The sequence below is a fragment of the Pongo pygmaeus genome, chromosome 12, assembly GCF_028885625.2.
Source record: "Pongo pygmaeus isolate AG05252 chromosome 12, NHGRI_mPonPyg2-v2.0_pri, whole genome shotgun sequence".
NCBI lineage: Eukaryota > Metazoa > Chordata > Mammalia > Primates > Hominidae > Pongo > Pongo pygmaeus.
In genome coordinates, this window is record NC_072385.2 from 125,260,194 (window position 1) to 125,280,780 (window position 20,587).

The window sequence follows — 20,587 nt, forward strand, 5'->3', positions numbered from 1 at the left end:
TTTGGTCACAAAGAGATTTAAATAATTTTAGCTTAATGGCACTGTGAGAAAAATGAATAGAGCATCTGTATTCATGAATGTTTCTCATGTGCATTGATTTACCTCTTTAGCAGACTGTAAATGTCTGAAAGAAGGACAATATTAATTTTCTTTGCAGGTTTTATCTATGTCAGATGACAACAAACCTAGATTGAGCTGTCAGTAAAATTTGCTTTTGTGCAGAATAAGTTTTGATGAAAAGAAATAGTAGTTTAGAAATATTGTCACCAAAAGGTAGCACATATTTTGAAGAGATGCCTTATTCTTTTGGACAATTTAAAATGTGTGTCACAACTGTACATTTCTTCTACCACAGGTCCGAGTTCTGTTTTCAAAAGGCCCGTTCATTGCCATTTTTGCAAGTGATCCGCATATTATCATAAAGGCAATTAACCAGAACCTCAATAGTGTGCTTCGGGATTCAAATATAAATGGCCATGACTACATGCGCAACATAGTGCATTTGCCTGTGTTCCTTAATAGTCGTGGACTAAGCAATGCAAGAAAATTTCTCGTAACTTCAGCAGCAAATGGAGACGTTCCATGCTCAGATACTACAGGTAAAGCACAGGCTCCTAAAGTACTTTGAGTTTGAAATAGTTTTGTAGTTTCCTTATGGCGACTCTCCTTTTTACCTTGAAAAATATTGTTGTTATTTCACATTTCTTTAAATATCATATACAACAGTATTTTGGTGTAAGTGATGCTGTCTTGATAAATTATTTAAGGGATACAGGAAGATGCTGACAGAAGAGTTTCACAGAACAGCCTTGGGGAGACGACAAAACTTGGTAGCAAGACAGCCCTCAATAGACGGGTAAGATGCCATTGGCTTCGAGCTGTATGTTTGTATTGCTATTTATTTGAATACAAATAAAATTAAGATGATGCCACTTAAATAATATCTTGTAAATATTGCATTTAATGCTTCAAATAAACATTATCATTGAATTTCCTTTCAGCTTCATGTGTTTCAGGGAATGTCCGCACCTAGAACCCTAACAACTGTACTTCGTATAGGGGTCCCAACCTGTTCTCAGCCCAGGTGCTGCTCCTGATCCCTGAGATCTTAAAGCTTGCCAAATGATTTCATCCAGGGTTGAGAACCACTCTGTTCATTCCTGGTCAGGTTGAGCTATGCCTGTTGCCACCATAGCAGTAGGGGAGAAAGGTTTGTAGTGTGAGAAAACTCCTGGCTTTGTCTTCCTGTTGGCCGGCCTTCCCTAAATGCTTGTGGGATGCTCACTCTTTTTTCCCTACCACATAGTAATTTGTGTCCTTCCCAGCCACTGGGGGTTTCTCCAACACATTGGTTGGAGACCTCCCCATCTTATTTGTATGGAATAAGGGCATGTTCTGTGTATATGTCTGTATGCATATGACAGGAAGATATTCACTTGCAGGGCAGTTGTGACAATGCCACTCACACTCAGTGAAGTTGGGCTAGTATTGGCATTGTGTTTTTTCTGGTTTGCCACCATTAAGTTTGGATGTTTTACTTTTTAAAAAAATGTCTTCAGTGACATTTTGATTTTATCCCTCTACCCTTTACAGATATGGATGCAAAGTTAATATGATGAATGACAGTTGACAGCACTAAATTCAGAGGCACATATAACTTACCATTTTTAATTTCTTGCCTGGCACCCTTGGGTGCCGCATGGTTGCATCCATCCTTCCCGTGCATCAGGACCTTAGACAAGAGCACACCTTGGTTGTACCTGTTCCTCCTCTTATGAGATGGAATTCCTTTAACCCACCCACCCTGTAGAGTGCCTTTCGTTCATGTGGAGATGTGAGGATAGTTAGAGAGGCTGTCCCTCAGTTTTCACATACTTTAGAATAACCTAAACATTAGGCCAGGTGCAGGGCTCATGCTTGTAATCCTAGCACTTTGGGAGGATGAAGTGGAAGGATCACTTGAGACCAGGAGTTCAAGACCAGCCTGGGCAACATAGTGACACCCTCTACATAAAATAGAAACAAACAAATTAGCTGGATGTTGTGGTGCATGCCTGTAGTCCCAGCTACTCAGAAGGCTGAGGTGGGAGGATTGCCCAAGCCCAGAACATCCAGGTTGCAGCGAGCTATGATTGCCTTACTGTACTCCAGCCTGGGTGGCAGAGAGAGACCCTGTCTAATAATGATAATAACCTAAAAATCAAAATGCTGAATCCTTAAAACCAGACAAGGGCTTATTTGCTTTTTATTTAAGGGTTTCTATAAATAGCCAGACCCCATGGAGTTTGAATATCATTCTCTTTACACAATTCTGCCTACTTATAATCTTAAAGGCATTGAGCTTCCTCTAACTGTACCACTGTGACTTAAAATGCATCTGAAGCTAAACCATAGCATTTCATGCAGTTGCTGTGAATATGACTTTACAATTGCTTTGTGAAGATTCTACCTCACAGATAATAATTTATTACTGTATGATATTCCTTTTTGACTAAAACTTTGGATTTTTTTTTTTTGTTATAAACATTTATTAACATCTCAAAAAGCCTTAAGTTCCTAGACTGGACGCGTGGGTTCCTTCTCACTGACGATGTGCTGTTTCAGGACACTTACCGAAGAAGGCAGATGCAGAGGACCATCACTCGCCAGATGTCCTTTGATCTTACAAAACTGCTGGTTACCGAGGACTGGTTCAGTGACATCAGTCCCCAGACCATGAGAAGATTACTTAATATTGTTTCTGTGACAGGTGACTTTTGTCTCTTATTGTCTATGATAGATAATAAGCTTTAGCATTCACAAAACCATTTAATTTCAGAAACAAAGGTATGTATTGTGTGTATATGTTTACATTCCTGAATACTGGCTTTATTTGTATTAAGTGCACTTAATGAAGTCAGTTTTAGTTTTGACAATGAAAAGTCAGAACTGATATTATCAACTGTCGGCTGTATACCATTGTTTTAAAACTTTATGATTTAAAAAATCTTTTACTTCAAGTTTAATTTTTCTTTCGCTATAAAGATAATTTTATTCTGATTTGTATTACTGAGTATAAACTTATAATTTAAAATGTTGAAATTCAGATGTTCTACACTATTTTTTAAAAATTTTCATATGATATTTTGAATAAAAAATATTGACAATAAAATTGAGGATTATTGCCCTGTGCCTGAAGTCCCTGCATGGAATTCTGCCTTGTGAATTCCTCCTTGCTCATTGCTTCAGGGCAACCACATAAATACTTGTAATTTAGTTTGTAAAATATATGTCTCTTTGCAGGGTATTGATTGGTACTTTGTAATATTTACTGGTGTTAAGTGTATGATAGTTATACTAGAATTGTGTTTAATATTGTTGGGGTTCATGCTGTGAACTGTATTCCAAGTGAGGTTGTATCTAACATACTTACAATATTTTTGGTACTTAAGTTCCTTTAAGTGAGTTCTCAAGCCTCACTGTATTTATGTTCAACAATGGGAATGTTTTAGTATGTTATCAACATGTATGTATTCATTTAACAAATGTGTAGCGAGTGTCTACCTTATGTCAGGTAACATTTCTGGGCATTGTGGAGATAAGCAGTGAACAAGATAAAGTCTCTGCCCTAATAGAGAAAACTGAAAGATATAACGTCACAGAATGATGTGTGTCATGAAAACAAGACTGTAAACAGGAGATGGCCCTCCCTCTCACTCGAAAATTACTCCCATCAACACACAGATTGTTTCTCCCTTCCCAAGAAAAGCTGCTTTTGACTGTACCTCTGCCTCTAGCTACTACCCCATTTCTCAGCAAAGCTCCTCAAAAGACTTGTCTGTCCCTGTGTCTCATATTAATCTCCCTCTGTTTTCTCTAACTTATTCTCATAATCTCTTGTTCTCAGTTCAGTAAAATTGCATTTTCAAGGTCACCAATGGCTTCCATGTTATAAAATTCAGTGGCCAGGCCAGTGCTCATCTTATTTGACCCATTAGTGGCATTTGACAGTGTGTTGATCACTCTTCCTCGTTGAAAAATTTTTCTTCCTTTGGCTTCCAGAATGCCACACCAACTGGATTTCCTCCTTCTGCACTGGTGGTTAGTCTTCATCTCCCTTTACCATTTAGCATTGGAATGCCCTGGGGTGCGTTCCTTGGAGTTCTCCTTTTCTATCTAGACCTGGCACCTTGGCGACCGCATTTACTCTGAAAGGCTTAAATGCCATCTGTATGCCAGTGACTCTCAAATACGTATCTTCAGCCCTATAGCTCTTCAGTTGCTTGTTTGACATCTAATGGTGTCAATAGATATCTGACACATAATATGTCCACAATTGAATATTTGATTCTCTGACGCAAACTTCATCCATCCATGTCTTTCCTATCTATTAATCCAACTCTTTTCCAGTTCCTTAAGTAAGAAAATCTTGATCTTTCTTTCATATACTACCACCAATCTACTAGTAAATTCTGTAGCACTGTCTTCAGTCTATTTCCAGAATATGAGCACTGTTCACCATTTCTAGCATACCACCCTCATCAGATACATTATCATGTTCTACCTTTATTATGGAAATAGTCTAACTCGTCTCTACTCCTGTCTTTTTCTCTTTACAGCCTATTCTCCATACGGCAACCACAGTGATTCTTTTAAAATAGAAGCCAGTCATGTTATTCTCTGCTCAGAACTCTGTAATGTGTCCTCATTTCACTGAAAACCAAAATCTAAGTCCTTATAGTTTCGTACAAAGCCCTTTACGGTCTGACTTTCTGCATCCCCTTCCTCCTTCTGACCTCATCTCCCACCATTCTCCTCCTCCATCCCTTACTGACTTCTTTGCTGTTCCTTGAAAATGTCAGATATGCTCCCATCAAAAGACTCCTCCTGCAATTGCTATTTCTTCTGCCTGTACAGATTGTTCTTTGGATATATGCATCATGGGGTTTCTCACTTCCTTTTAAGTCTTTGCTTAAATGTCAGCTTTTCTACAAGATCTTCCCTCACCATCTCATATAAAATGACATCTTCTTTGGTATGCCTTGCGTTACCCGTTCCCTGCTTTGTTTTACTCGAAAAAAATCACCTCTAATTCACTACATCATTTACTTTTTTGTTTGTTTGTTTCTTTGGTTTTTGTCTGTTTCCCCTCAGCAGAATTTAAAATCCAACTGGCAAAGGTTTTCTATCTATCTTTCTTTCCTTCTTTTTTTTTTTTTTTTTTTTTTTTTTGAGGCAGAGTCTCGCCCTGTCGCCCAGGCTGGAGTGCAGTGGCATAATCTCGGCTCACTGCAACCTCCGCCTCCTGGGTTCAAGCAATTCTCCTGCCCCAGCCTCCCGAGTAGCTGGGATTACAGGCATGTGCCACCACGCCGAGCTAATTTTTGTATTTTTAGTAGAGATGGGGTTTCTCCATTTTGGTCAGGCTGGTCTCGAACTCCTGATCTGCCCGCCTCGGCCTCCCAGAGTGCTGGGATTACAGGCATGAGCCACTATGCCCGGCATTCTATCTATCTTTCTTATTGCTGTTTTCTCAGTACCCAGAACAATGTCTAGGACACTGTTGTTGAATGACCAAGAGACCTGAATGAAGTGGGAACTGAGTTTTATATCTGTCTTGAGAAAAGCATCTTAACAGGAGGAAGAGCAAGTGTGAAGGCTCCAGCAACAGCTGGAGGCCAGGGCGGTTGCACTTTGGGGATCAAAAGAGAATGGTGGGAAGTGATGTCAAAGAACTAGCCACTGGCTGGGCGCACTGGCTCACGCCTCTAATCTCAGCACTTTGGGAGGCTGAGGCAGGTGGATCACCTGAGCTCAGGAGTTCAAGACCAGCCTGGCCAACATGATGAAACCCCGTCTCTACGAAAAATACAAAAATTAGCAGGCGTAGTGGTACACACCTGTAATCCCAGCTACTCAGGAGGCTGAGGCAGGAGAATTGCTTGAACCCAGGAGGCAGAGTTTGCAGTGAGCCGAGATTGCACCACTGCACTCCAGCCTGAGTGACAGAGTGAGACTCCTTCTTAAAAAAAAAAAATCTAGCCCCTGGGTAGTTCACTTTGAGCCTTACAGACCCCAAATCCATAGGAAGGATTTTGGATTATATTTAGACATTTTCAGACACTCTAAAGAGGACCAAATTAACATCATGTAATAGTTGATACTGAGATACACATTTTTAAAATAATGATGTTTACACATTTCAGAATAGAAAGAAAATATCTTCCTAAAGCCACATTTCAAATGTAAGAATTTCTCTAATATTATTCTGACTATACAGTAGACTTTCTAATTGTTAAATCAGAGGTATTTGTCTTTTATGTCTCATCAAATATAGCTCTGCCCATGAAAAATTTCTAAGTAAAATTTTCAATTTATAAAGCCCCTAACGCCATTAGTTTCATTGCCTAAAAGTGCTATGTTGAAAAATAACTTACAGATTTAAATCTGTGTATTTAATGAAATTTTGATTTCTTTTTTTGTGATGTTTTCCATTTCATTGGGTAACATTAGTTGGAAGTGTGTAGGGAAATATATTTTATTGGAAAGGATAGAATTTGAAGGCAAAAGACTTGGGTTTGAGTCACGGGCATGTTACTTACCCTCTTGAATCCCCATTTCCCATGTATGCAAAAGTGTGTGTTACCCGCCCAACACCATACAAATAGTTGTTGCTATTAGGAAAGTCATTCAGTAGAGAGATTAAGATCAGAAAAGAATTTGAGGTTTTAGTAGATAAATATTGATAAGTATTTAGTTGAGTGGTTTCCTAATTAAAAATTGTGCTTTATCAAGTGTACTTTATTTCAAATTTGTTTTATTGGATTATTTTGGAAGATAAGATTAAAAAATTATCTTAGACATATTCGTTGTTCGGAATTTTCTTTTGATATTGCTTTATTTTTTAGCTAATTGTAGGCTAGATATATTCTTAGGATAGAATATTTATTTTTATTCACTCATACTTTTTTTTTGTTTTTTTTTGAGATAGTTTCGCTCTGTCCCCCAGGCTGGAGTGCGGTGGTGTGATCTTGGCTCACTGTAACCTCCACCTTCCGGGTTCAAGTGATTCTCCTGCCTCAGCCTCTCGAGTAGCTGGGACTACAGGCGCCTGCCACCACGCTTGGCTAATTTTTGTATTTTCAGTAGAGGTGGGGTTTCACCATGTCGGCCAGGCTGGTCTTGAACTCCTGACCTCAAATGATCTTCCCACCTCTGCCTCCCAAAGTGCTAGGATTACAGGTGTGAGCCACCACACCTGGCCTATTCACTCATACTTTTAAAATAGTTTTCCAGTTCTCTCTGTCTACCGGTTCCTTCATGACTTTGCATGCATGCATGGTGCATTTGCTGTTCCTTTTGTCTGAATGTCCTCACTCTGCTTCCCTTGTCTCTGCCAGCCCGTGCCTTCCCACCAGACTAACTTGGGTTCATCCTTCATCGCTTAGTTCTAGTGGTTGGTTACATTCTTTTTTTTTTTTTTTGTCTTTTTCTTTTTAGTAGTTATATTCTTAAGGAAATCTTCCCTTAACTGCCGCTTCTAGATTTGATGCTCATTTTCTCTTTTCACACAGCACTGTGTGTATATCTCCAACATAGCCATATCTCCATCAAATGCTTACATCTCACCTTCCAGGGAAAAGGAATCAAGCCATGAAAATATAATTTCTGTGTATGAGCAGATTTGCTGAGGAAGTGAGGGCCTGGTTATATAGGAAGAATTGGATTGGGGCTTATATATCTATATCTATATGTATATCTGTATCTATCTATATATCTATATCTATGTATCTATTAGTAGTAGGGAAAGGAATAACTCATATTGGAACTAAAAGAAATAGGTATCTTAGTCTACATACAAACAAAATTGATAATGATGAAGTAAAATTGACAATGTTTGAAAATTTAACAACAGTATCAGCAGCTCAGAATTTCTACCAAATCATGGTGAAACATGATACAATGAAACAAGGCATCCATTCTGAAAGTTTGAGGATTGCGACTGTCTACATGTACACAAGCCTAGTGGTAGAACAGCAAATCAGAGTCCTCAGAAAATCCCAGCAATAGACAGGGTTGTTTTAAAATACGTAAATAATAAATATTAGAAACATTACAACTCAGTTGGTAGGTTACCTACATAGACCACCCTTAGTATGTGAAAATGAAAGCCTGTGGGATTGCCCATTCATCTATAATACAACGAGAATGGACTGGCATATTTGGATCTGTTTATAGTCCATCAATAGGATCTCAGCAGATGGCACTTTAGGGGATTGGGGTCCATTGTGGGTGAATGGATGGTCTGCTCAATGATTGTGGGTGGCGTTGAACTGTGTGACACAGTTCTGAAAGATGTTTGCCTGCATATATGTGGTCGAAGAAGTATATCTCACCAGTGGCAAATCAAACAACCAAAAAATTACTTTAGAATGAAAATTGTGTTTAAGCCCTAAAAGCTTTACTTAATGCAGCTCTTTGGATTTTGGAAGCCATGGCAGTACTAGATTTGAATTTGTAGTATAAATTAAATGGTAAATTTTAGAAATTTAAAATATGTGTGAATATACTAAATGTTTTACTTAACATACTATCACACATCTATTAATTTTAAAATGTTTTTGTATTTTTTAAAAGGACGATTACTGAGAGCCAATCAGATTAGTTTCAACTGGGACAGGCTTGCTAGCTGGATCAACCTTACTGAGCAGTGGCCATACCGGACTTCATGGCTCATATTATATTTGGAAGAGACTGAAGGTATTCCAGATCAAATGACATTAAAAACCATCTACGAAAGGTACCTTTTGTGGCCTCTTTGTATTTTACTTTATTTTAGGTTGGGTTAAAAAAAAAAAAAACAAACGCATATAAAGCAGACAATACAAAATAATACGTATAAAATGTATACTTCTGGATTTAATCATTCTTATTAATTCCATTATAATTTTGGAGTTGTATTAGCACAGGTATATATCCTGTCATGTAAAATCTATGACTTTATTTGGACAAACTTTTCCTTTTTCAGATATATAAAGTTTATTTAAAATTTTTAAAAATTTTTTAGAAGCAGAATCTCTCTCTATCACCCGGGTTGGAGCACAGTGGCACAATCATAGCTCACTGTAGCCTCAAACTCCTGGACTCAAGTAATCCTCCCATCTCAGCCTCCCAAGTAGCTAGGACTGTAGGCGTGCACCAAGACGCCTGGCTCTTTCTTTTTATTTTTTGTAGAGGCAGGGACTTGCAGTGTTGCCCAGGCTGGTCTTTAAACTCCTGGGCTCAAGCATTTCTCCTGTCTTGGCCTCTCAAAGTGCTGGGATTACAGGAGTAAACCACTGTGCCCAGCCTTAGTGTATAGTTTATATATTAAAACTTCTAAGATTTCAGATAACTTTTATTTCCTTAGAGTATTGTCAGTATATGGTTTTCCTATTTTTCTAGTTCCTATTTTTTATGTACACATTTAATGTTTTCTAAGTAAATAACTGGTTTTAGAATTATTGATGTTGTCTTATTAGTCCACAGATTTGAGCTCTTCTAGGTTTTGCTGTTTAATTTATGTGAAAGTAGTTTAGTGGTTTAAACCTGTGTGCTGTATCAAGTAGGTGTTTCAGTAGATGCAGTGATATATAATTACTGTCTGCCTATTGAGAAGTGGTACTGAATTGCATCTGGTCTTTGAGGTTTTACAGATCATCTTATTGTGAGATACATGATTCGTTTTTCTCTTGGTTCTGTAGTACAATATTTTATTGTACATACGAGGTTTTATTTTGTGAATAAACATTTGTATTATAATACAGGTGCTGTATAATTATGAATGCTTGCTAAGCAGTTAAAACTTAACTTTAAAAAAGATTTAAGTGCTTCGTAATAATTCATACCAATATAATGAGGTTTATTTTTCACATGTTATATTTATACATAAAGCCCTATTTAATGTAAACAGGTAATCCCTTGACACTGTCATCTGTCCTCGAGATTGTTGTTGTTATCATTCGTGTGTAAATAAAAATGTGTCATAAAAAAGAATAAGCCTTCATTTAGGAACTGTGGAGCGATGGCTTAAGAAACAGTAGTGGAAGGAAATTGTGGCTGCTTTAGATTCTTAGACCCTGTCTGAATTGGTATTGTTTAGGAGTAGTATATTACTCCAGGAATGTATTTCTAGATTTCAAGAAGTTTGTAAACTTGGGCACAGGAGAACTAGTTGTCTCACGTGGGTCCTTACTTAAGGAGGTCGAGTCGCTTAGTGTTCCTGACCTCCTTCCTTCACGTCAGGTACTTTGCTAGGTGCCTTATGTATTCTTGAAGCTTTGGAAAGTGCAGAGGTGTTAGGTGGGGATAGAATGAGGGATGTGAACTTTGCTTTGCCATTAAACCAACTCATTACTTTAAACTTCGGCATTTGGCAGGCTTGCCATCTATGACTGGGCTGGATTTGGGGTGATTTTGAGATGCTTTTCTTCTCTTTCTGGTGAAATAGGTATATTTAAGTCTTAAATGCCTGCAACTACTTACAAAGAATATTTTGTAGCTAGTCTAAGGAAGAGAAAAAGTATAGTAAGCAATCGTTGATAATTTGTATGAATTGACTTAAAATAATTATATGTAATAAGGATTTGGAGTGAAAAACTATAGGAAGACACTTTGATTAACATATTGAAAAGCCACATATTAAAGTATGTGAGAATAATCTAGATGATTATGTTTCTAGTTAACTGTAGTTGAGTTCTTTAATGCTATTGCTTGTCATCTGAATAAGAGAAAGTTTTATTTACAGCCGACAAAAAGCAGCAGTATGTAATTGATATTCATTTGTTGTATTAAAGAAATCTGATTTGGTAAAAACAATCAGAAAATAGTATTTTTAACTCTAGTAGTAAAATTTATTTTTTTAATCCATAAAAAGCCTCATTTATTTTTATAGCAATTTGATGACACATCTGCTGGCTTTATTCAGGTGAAAAAGAAAATGTTGGTTCTTGGTGTTTGGTGAAATTGTGTTGTTAAATTATTTTCTAAATTGTTCAACTTTTAACAAATGACATTTGATACTAACACTGGAAAGCAATTTCAGTGAATTAAATAGACCCCTCTGTAAACCACGGGAACATTAAGATGACACACTGTTCATTCAAGATGGTTTTAATTGGTACAATTATTGTAATTTTCTTGCAATTATGTGTTGAGCTGAAAGCTTTTGTCTGGATCATTTGAGAGGTTTTTTTTTTTTTTTAACATACATTTAGTAAGAAAGGGAGTAAAATAAAAACTAAAAATTTTCTGTCTAGTTTTTATTGCAGCATTTTAGACAACCATTGAAATATTTTAATCTAAAACTTCATTTCTGGCATTTAAAGCAGAATGATAGTGGTTTTTAAAAAAATGAATTTAAGTAGTTTTCATGATGATAGTGCTTTAAATTTCTGTTTTGACACTGCTCAGTCAATCTTTTACCCAGGCCACGATATGGTCAGAATAATTTTGCAATAAAGATAACAACATTCTTTATTTTGGTATTTTATTTTGATGTTTAAAGAACAGTTGAATAAGTTCTAAGGGTGCTTCAGAATAGTAGCCATTTTCCATTTCACTGAAGTAGCAATTTGCTGTAGAGACACTATGGACATCTAATTTATGACTTTAATAGACCTGTTATTTTTAAATTATTCAAGTAATGTTATTTCTATACATTATTCAGGGCATTCTCATAATAAAACATCATATTTTATGATAACCCCTCCTGATATTCACCCAAAGCTTTCATAAGCTTCATTTTATCACATGTAGTCATCTCATACCTCTTGTAGCTCTCACTAACCTGCTTGCTCTCTCCATCATTTTCTGGGTGATGATCAGCTCTCCTTCCCTCTCTTCCCCGCCATCATTTGGCCTGGATTATTGCACAAGCTTGTTTCTTTTGCATGTGGACTTAAGTTATGAATGTGGATAGCATGAAAAATTTAACATTAGTTTAGAGGAAGTTGTTGCTTCATCTCCTTTGTAGTACAAAGTCCATCCTTTGTACTGATAATTTTTCTCTTTAGTTTTTGAGATACTAGCAATATTTATTCCAAAAACTATTTAATGCATGCTATTTTGGTGTTTTTTATATATAGCTTAGAATCTTCATGAAATTCTTTGTTTTTGATGTATGACTTATCTGTAGGTATAGGTGTTGTCATCATTCAAAATTTATTAAATTACTGTCTTTTATATAATTATTGTTTCCATCTTTATTCTCAAAACACACTTGCTTTGACTGCAGAGATTCAGTATTTTATCCATATCTTTATCTTTTTAAAGAGAAAGCCTGATCTAGTTATTTGTAAAATTACAAGATAATTCCCCATATAGGAGAGGAAACTAAGCAGGTTTTTACTGAAATAAAGATTGTGTCATCTATAATAGAAATCATATTTTATCTGGACAGAAATAAATGACATTTGTATATTTGCCAAGTTCAGTGTGAAGAGTGAGCCTGCAAACCTTATATAAATATACCCATAATCAGATGTAATGTTGACCATTCAATGTGCATTTCTGGCTTTGCATTATTTTTATCCGTGTCTTTGTGAAAATTGGACAATTCAGATTTCTAAAGATAAAGGTGAAGGGCATAATTTTTTAGCTTATTTTGATGTATCTTTAAATCATGCCTACTTTTGTTGTTTGGAGAAAACAGTGAAATGCATTAAATTGACGTGTTTGGCTTTTTTTTAGTTTACCTATTTGTGTATTTTGCTACTTATTTATTTTGTTGTTGTTACTAGACGTCTAGCAACATCCAAAGATGTGAGAGAAATTAAGGGGAGAAAGCTTAAAATTCATTCATTTATTCAGAAAACAGTTATTGGACACCTATTATGGACCAGGCACAGTTCTAGGAGCTTGGGTGTATCCATGAACAAAACCAGCAAAGATCCCTGCCCCGAGGAGCTCGCAGTCTGTCAGAGAGTGATGGGTAATAAACAACATATATAATACATAATTAGCATGTTAAAAGGCAGCAAGTGTGGTGGAAAGGATAAAAGGTAGAAGAGAGTTAAGGAGTTGAAGAATAATGCAGGTTCTGCATTAAGTAAGAGGATCAGGATTGTCCTCATGGAGAAGGGAAGAGTTGAGGAAGGATAGAAGGAGGCAAGAGAGTTTTCCAGGCAGGTATCTGAGAAAGCATTTCCAGGCAGAGGGAACAGTTCCAGGCCAGAGAGCACCTGGAATCAATGTTGAAGGAACAGCAACAAGGGAGCTGATGTGGTGAGATGGGGTGCAGTGAAGCGAGTAAGTAGGAGGTCAGGTTGGGTCACCAGTGGGGTTCATGGACCCCTTTTGGAGGACCATGGTAAGGACTTTGGCTTTTACCCTGAGTAAGATGGGGATTCATTGCAGGGTCTTGAAAAATGTGTAGCCATTACCCTGATGCTTCAGGGCCTATTTGCTGTATCAGTGCAGCTTGGCCTGAGTTAGGGAAGCCTGTTGATTTAAGGGAGCTTGTTTTGAGACTCTCACGGTGGGAAGGGAATAGGAATGAACCTGGGTGGAAAAATTAAGGTAAATGAAAAGTTCAGAAAGTAATTGGCTATCCCACAGTAAAGATGAAATGATTAATAGAGTCGGGCATGGTGGAGTACGCCTGTAATCCCAGCTACTTGGGAGGCTGAGGTAGGAGGATCACTTGAGCCTGGGAGTTGGAGGCTGCAGCGTGCCATGACTGTGCCTATGAATAGCCACCACACTCCAGCCTGGGTGACTAGTGAAACCTTGCCTTTTAAAAATAATAAAAGTTGGGTTATAGAAATAGCACATTGTGGCATTTTCTATGTGAGCTAGGAAGTAAATAACCTCACCTACAGTCCTGTTGCAGGGTATTGAAAGAAAATTAGTTATTCTAAACATCTGCAAGAATTTATAAGACTAATTTCCCTTTGTGTCTCCCCTGTCGCAATACTTTCTTGTTTCTTAGGATCGTTTTATTCTTTATTTTTTAATGATGGGTTAATAGCCAACTTTTTGTATCATTTAAAAAACTGCCTTCCTTCCGTTTTCTTGCCATGGTCTGGCTCTCTGATATACAAACCCCTGGTTGAGAGTGACCAAAAGGTGATTTTTGTGGCATTGAAGACTGCTAGGTGTAGGAAAGATATCATGGGCAGGAGAGCAACTAATGAGTTGCTTTTAGAATAATAATGATTTTGACTTATAGATAGTATAAAGTGCAAATGATGGTCTGTGCATATCAAATTGGGCTCTAAAGACAAAAGGATATAATTGGTCAAAATCTGTATTCAGGCACCAGAATACAGAAACCTGTATTCAGGTTTCTGCTGGAGTTCGCAGTGTCCTCAGCCTGGCTCCGGCTCCTTCTCCCTCTTACTGTTTACTTTCCACGTGCTCTTCTCTTTGGCCCCTCCCACCTCCTTCTTCTGGTCTTATCTTAAATATTACTGCCTTAGGAAGCCTTTTGTTACCAAGCCCCCCCATCCTTCGAGGCTTTATTAGATGAGTCCTTTATGTACTAGTGTGTTCTTTCATAGCACTGGCCATAGTTACCTTCTTATAAGTATTTGCATTGCTATTTCTTTAATATTTGTCTCCTGAATGAGACTATACACTTCATGAACTGTAACTTTCTTAAACATTGCTGAATTTTTTTGCTTCTAGACAAGTGATCGGTATTTAGGCAGTAGTGGGTATTTCTGAAAGAATAAAGAAATCGGATGATAACTTTTGGATTGAGGAAGGCATGGACTGGGGAGGTGGTAGATGAGAAGCCTCACTTTATCTTGAAGAGAGTACTGTCCATCCAGATACTTCATTCTTTAGGCTTAAATATGGGTAAAATGTTTCTTTTGTTATATACCAGTATATCCCTGAGCCGGACACATAGTAGCATCTCAGTACACATTGACTGAATGATGACTGTATATTTCACCTAACACTTGGCGGTTTCTGCCTTATGTCAGGTGTTGCTAAAATCACAGCAATGTTTTTGAAGGCATTCCCTGTAACTCTGAGTTCAGCTGCATTTCTAAGGTTTCTTACATTCATAATCCATTTATGAATGCCATGGTCTGGTGGAGTTGCTTTGTGTTTTTTAAAATTTTTATTTCAATAGCTTTTGGAGTACAAGTGGTTTTTTGTTGCATGGATGAATTATTTAGTGGTGTATTCTGAGATTTTAGTGCACCCATTATCCAAGTAGTGTGGATTGTACCTAATATGTAGTTCTTTATCCCTAGCCTTCCTCCCATCCTGTCCCTTCTGAGTCTCTAAAGTCTATTATTTTACTCTGTATGCCTTTGCTTACTCATAACTTGGCTCCCACTTATAAGTAAGAACATGTGGTTGTTGGTTTTCCACTCTGGTGTTACTTCACTTAGAATAATGGCCTCAAGCTCCGTCCAAGTTGCTGCAAAATATGTTATTTTGTTCCTTTTAATGGCTGAGTAGTATTCCATGGTGTATATAAACCACATTTTCTTTATCCACTCCTTAGTCAGTGGGCACTTAGGTTGGTTCCACATCTTTGCAATTGTGAATTGTGCTGCTATAAACATATATGTGCAAGTGTCTTTTTCATATAATGACTTTTTTCCCTTTGGGTAGATACCCAGTGGTGGGCTTGCTGGATCAAATGGTGGATCTGCATTTAGCTCTTTGAGGAAATCTCCATAGTGTTTTCCATAGAGGTTGTACTAATTTACATTCTGGTGGAGTTGCTTTGGATTGGCTACTTCTAGACAGGTTCTTCTCACTTCAGAGTCTTCTTACAGACTCAGTTTCTTCTCAGAGACTTGTTGTCCAGAATTGTTTTTAAAAGGCCATGTACTTACATGACTCCAGTTCTGTTGTGCTAAACATTTTAATTGTGTTCATTTATTAAACAAATATTTATAGAATTTATTATATGCGGGGCACAGTCTAATAAAAGTAGTAGCTAATATATTATGTGAGCCCTCATTCTGTCCCATGCATTGGATTAAGCACTTTACCTAGATTATCACATTTAATGCAGGTTGCATATCCCTAATCTGAAAATCTGAAATCTGAAATGCCCCCAAATCTGAAGCTGAGTGCCGACGTGATGTTCAAAGGAAACGCTCACTGGAGCATTTGGGATTTTGGATTTTTGGATTAGGGATGCTCAGCTGGTACTGCCGAAACTCCCAGATCTGAAACACTTCTAGTCCCAAGCATTTCAGATAAGGAATACTCAACCTGTACTTCTAACCCTAAGAGGCAGAGAGCAGGAGTTACCTAAGACCTCACAGCTGTAACTGTGCACTTCCCCAAGTCTGTTTCTGGGGGCCAGGAGCCTGTCCTCTGTAGCTGCCAGCTAGGCCAGTGGGTCTGAGATACCAGAAATATAGAACTAAATATTTTAATTTCCAGATAGATTTTAACTTTTCATTAATATATCTGTGAGTATTTAGAATAACTTATTAGGTATCAATGGGAATGTTATAGCAGATGGAAATTTTTCTGCAGTGTTGAATTTATCTTTTCTATTGAAAAACACGAACAACTTAGCAACATATAAAATCTCAAATAAATGCTTTATTTAGTTCTAATTGTGTCTAGTAACTGTGCTAGGTTTTGTGTGGAAAGCTTTAAAAAATCACTTCTGATATTTAGCACTTAAACATCTGGTACATCGGTTTGTTTAAGCCTTTATACCATTTCGGTGTCTACTATATGGCTATAATTTTTTTTAGATAACTTTTTTAATGGGTTTTCTTTTCTTTTCTCTTTTTTGTTTTTCTTTGAGACGGAGTCTCGCTCTGTCACCCAGGCTGGAGTACAGTGGCGCGATCTCGGCTCACTGCAAGCTCCGCCTCCCGGGTTCACGCCATTCTTGTGCCTCAGCCTCCTGAGTAACTGGGACTACAGGCGCCCACCACCATACCCGGCTAATTTTTAAAATATTTTTAGTAGAGACGGGGTTTCGCTGTGTTAGCCAGGGTGGTCTCGATCTCCTGACCTCGTGGTCTACCCGCCTCAGCCTCCCAAAGTGCTGGGATTACAGGCGTGAGCCACCGCGCCCGGCCAATAGGTTTTCTTTTACTTTTGATTTTGAATGTATTTTCTCAGACTTCACTCTCATAATGCCATTTTCAGTGTTTAATGCAAACATAGAATGAAGAAAAAATGTTGAGTGTTCCAAAGTCATATGTTTCTAACGTCAACATGAAAAACTCAGGTATATTAACCCAGATCTTCATTATCCAAAACCCTTATTATACGAGTTATCTTAAAAGATTTAACATTGAAAAAGTATATAGAGCATTCCAAAGTTCTACAGTGTTTGGAATTGTTGGAAACTAATACCAAAGACAATTTCTTGAAATATATGTTTTAATATGTAAGAAATACATGTTTAATATGTAAAAAAAATTATTACTTGTGCAGGTTTACAGTTTATTTTATAATATAGTAAGAACATTATGTATAGTTATATTTTTCAAACAAGTCTGATTATTAAAGAATTCAGTTTACCAAAAAAATTACATACGCCTTGACAGATCAATTAACCAACTTTCTCCAGAAGTTGATTTTTCCAGTAAAGGTTTGTTATTTCAGAATTTCAAATCAAAATATTTAAAGACTTTTTAAAATACAAGAATAAACAAAAGTGATTTGTAACAAAAATGCTAGCGAATTCAAATGCTAAGAAAATGTCGAGCTGCTGGTGTAAAACCATGCTGCAGAAGTGGCTCCTGTTAGCAATCTTCAAAAAGTCCACAAGATGGGAGCATTTCACTACAAACATTATTAGCATGTTCGGCCAAACATAAGATGTAATACGTTTTGCTTTCCCCTCCCATAGAAAAACAAGTGAGAGTTTAATGAAAGGTTGAATTTCCTTTTTTGTTGTTGTTTAAAAAAAAATGGCTTCAGGACATTTTTCAGCACTGAGAATCACGATCATAGGCAAATGAATGGGTATCTATTCATATGACATAGTTTTTAAGTGTTGTACTACTTTTGTCTCCTCAAATTAGTTTAAATTAAGTTTTGGGAAAATATCGGCTATGAAAAAAGAGGAGCATAAAGAAATTGATCTGCTTACAAATTTGCATTTAGATATAAAAATATTAAATCCTAAACATTGTAGAACTTCGGTTCTATACTTTTTAAATGTTAAATCTTTTAAGAGAACTTGCATAATAAAGATTTTGCCTTAATCTGAAACATATTCATAGATGTACTTTGACTTCAGAGCCTCCTTTCTCTATGCCTGTCATTCAGTTTTATTACCGAACACTTGCATTCTATATATGATTAATGTAATACACTTTTAGATTTCTTAAAGGCGACAATTGCATGGACAATTCATCACTTGGTAGCAACTTATGATATTGCTAGTGGTGCCTAAAACAGCTATGAAAATTTGATCTCATGTACTTTTGTCGGAACATTTTTAAATATCGAGTATAAACTCTTGATGCCAAAAAGCAGGCTTTGCTTTTTAATGATAGACACTATTTTCACATGGAGTTAGTTATTAATTATTTTGCCTCTCTTACCACTTTACTAAAGTCTTCTCTCATTACCCTAGCTGAAAGTATTGCTTTGTCACCTGAATTACTAATATCTGATTACTTGCATGGTCGTAATTGGGTAGATATCTTGCAGTAATACGCTGTTTTTTAGACTTGTACTCCCAGTGGAAGCCTTTTTCCAAATCTTATGCAAAAGTCCAATAAATAAAGCAGAATTAATACAAGTTTATTGATTCAAATTATAACATTTCCTAACAAATTCAGTTAGTGAGAAAAATGAGCTATTCTGAAGAATATTAAAATTGGAGAATTCTGGACGACTGTTACAATCCTAAATTGGTTTAAACATCTATTTGTTTCTCTAATTAGTTTTGGGACTGTAACATTAAGAAAATCCTAAATCATGAGTAGACACAAATGTTACCAGTGTTTAAACTTTCTTTGCGATGACAGGATGTTTTCATTTAATCTGATCTAGAAACTTGAAAGATTGATTGGGAATATTGTTTTATAGGTGAATCACCAATAGTATCTTGGAGTTGTTCACATTTCTTATAATTATTTGAAGTGTTCTCTGCTTCTCTGATTAGGTGAAAGTCATGTCATGCAATTTTTAAATCATTTTTACAGTCTTTGCTCAGGCTTGTAGGCTGTAGTGTAGTGTACTGGTTTGCATAATTTTATAAACAAAAAGTGCTGATCTGGATTCTGAAAAAATGATGAAGGAAATTAAATATGTACATGAAGATGGAGGAGAAGCTCTATTTCAAAGTCTGCAAAAAACTGAAACTAAAAGAAAAACCCAGGATGACTTATGAGCACAGCTTATTTGTTGATCTTCTTCAGTGTGTTAAAATGTAATATGTAACAGCATTCATTTTTATTATAGTTTTAAGGAGTTAAAAATGTGTAAGTCATTACCTGAGGGATTTTGAGCCATGTCGGTGGCTCCTGTTTGAAAACTGGTACAGTGAGCAGTCAGCAGCTTTTGAAGCAGTCAGGAGCAGGTACCCGCTCTGCTGCTATGTCTGTGGTGGTGTTGCATCCATTGCTTACCTCTCTGAGCCTTAGTTTCCTCATGTTAAAAATGGAAATAATAAATACCTCATGGGATGCAGAGAGAGAAGTTAGATAAACTAGGTAAAGCACCTGCCTCAGAGAATGGCAGACAGTAGGTATTCAGCCAATTCATTCTTCTTAAATTTCCCTCTCAATTCTTCGTAACTTTTAAATAAAGTTTCCCTGTTAGAGTTTATATAAGAAGAGGGATACAGATCCCCTTAATGTACCTTCCTCAGAACATTCAGCGTAGTAGACATGAATGAAGACAGTGCCTTACCAGTATTGTGCTTGAACCTAGGCACATAGCCCTTTTGAGTTTTTATCTTTTACCCTCCCTGGTTGTTGATTGTTTTTTCATCCATCTAGTTGCCAGAATTGCAGCCTTAAAGCCAAAGACAGTTTGTGTATTTGATGACATTCTACTGAGTTTAAGGTTTTTTTTAATCCTTTAAATTACATGCGTACAAGTTTCCTTCCTTCTTATAAAAACATAATCTTGGGCCCTGATGTTCTGGCAAAATAGATCATCTTGGAGATATACACCCTCGGTGGGAAATAATTTTTGTTTAATGTAGAGTAATCTCTTCTAGTAAGTGAAATAATAACTTTGTTTAGCTCTGCCAATGGTTTCCAGGGCAGCTTATACAAGTGCTTTTATGGTTTGCACTATTTAACTCTAATCACACCGTCCTTAAACACATAAGTCAAACACATTAGATACTTGCAAATGTCTTCTTTTAAACCAGAAATAAACAGACAAACACACTTGAAGAAGGCACGCCACGATGATCTATTTGGCCTGCAGAGCATATAAGCGCTTCGTTGTTTCCTAGTGTAGTTACTCAATAAGATGCCTATAAAATGCAAACTTACTTTTGTAGGCCTTGAAAAGTGAGTGTCAGTGAGAACACCTGGCACTGTTCGCCTTGTTGTCTTGAGAATATCTGTGGCCACCACACGAGCACAGATGCCTCTCTTCTCTTCTGGCAAGTTCTGTTCTCCGTTGAGAGTTGTTGTGTACTTAATGCAGTCTTCTG

General features: G+C 36.9%; 1 protein-coding gene across 24 annotated transcripts in view; it reads left to right on the forward strand.

Annotated features, from left to right (window-relative positions):
* The window catches only part of KIDINS220 (kinase D interacting substrate 220), a 116,748-nt gene that overhangs the window by 58,476 nt on the left and 37,685 nt on the right, over positions 1-20,587 (forward strand). For all 24 annotated transcript variants that reach the window (XR_010123155.1, XM_054474658.2, XM_054474657.2 and 21 more), the window contains 4 exons: positions 356-599; positions 768-856; positions 2,605-2,749; positions 8,617-8,779. Coding sequence is in view for 23 of the 24 variants with exons in the window: in XM_054474658.2 (XP_054330633.1) it covers positions 356-599; positions 768-856; positions 2,605-2,749; positions 8,617-8,779 (641 nt within the window). In the remaining variant the exon portion in view is untranslated. The remainder of the gene's footprint in view (positions 1-355; positions 600-767; positions 857-2,604; positions 2,750-8,616; positions 8,780-20,587) is intronic.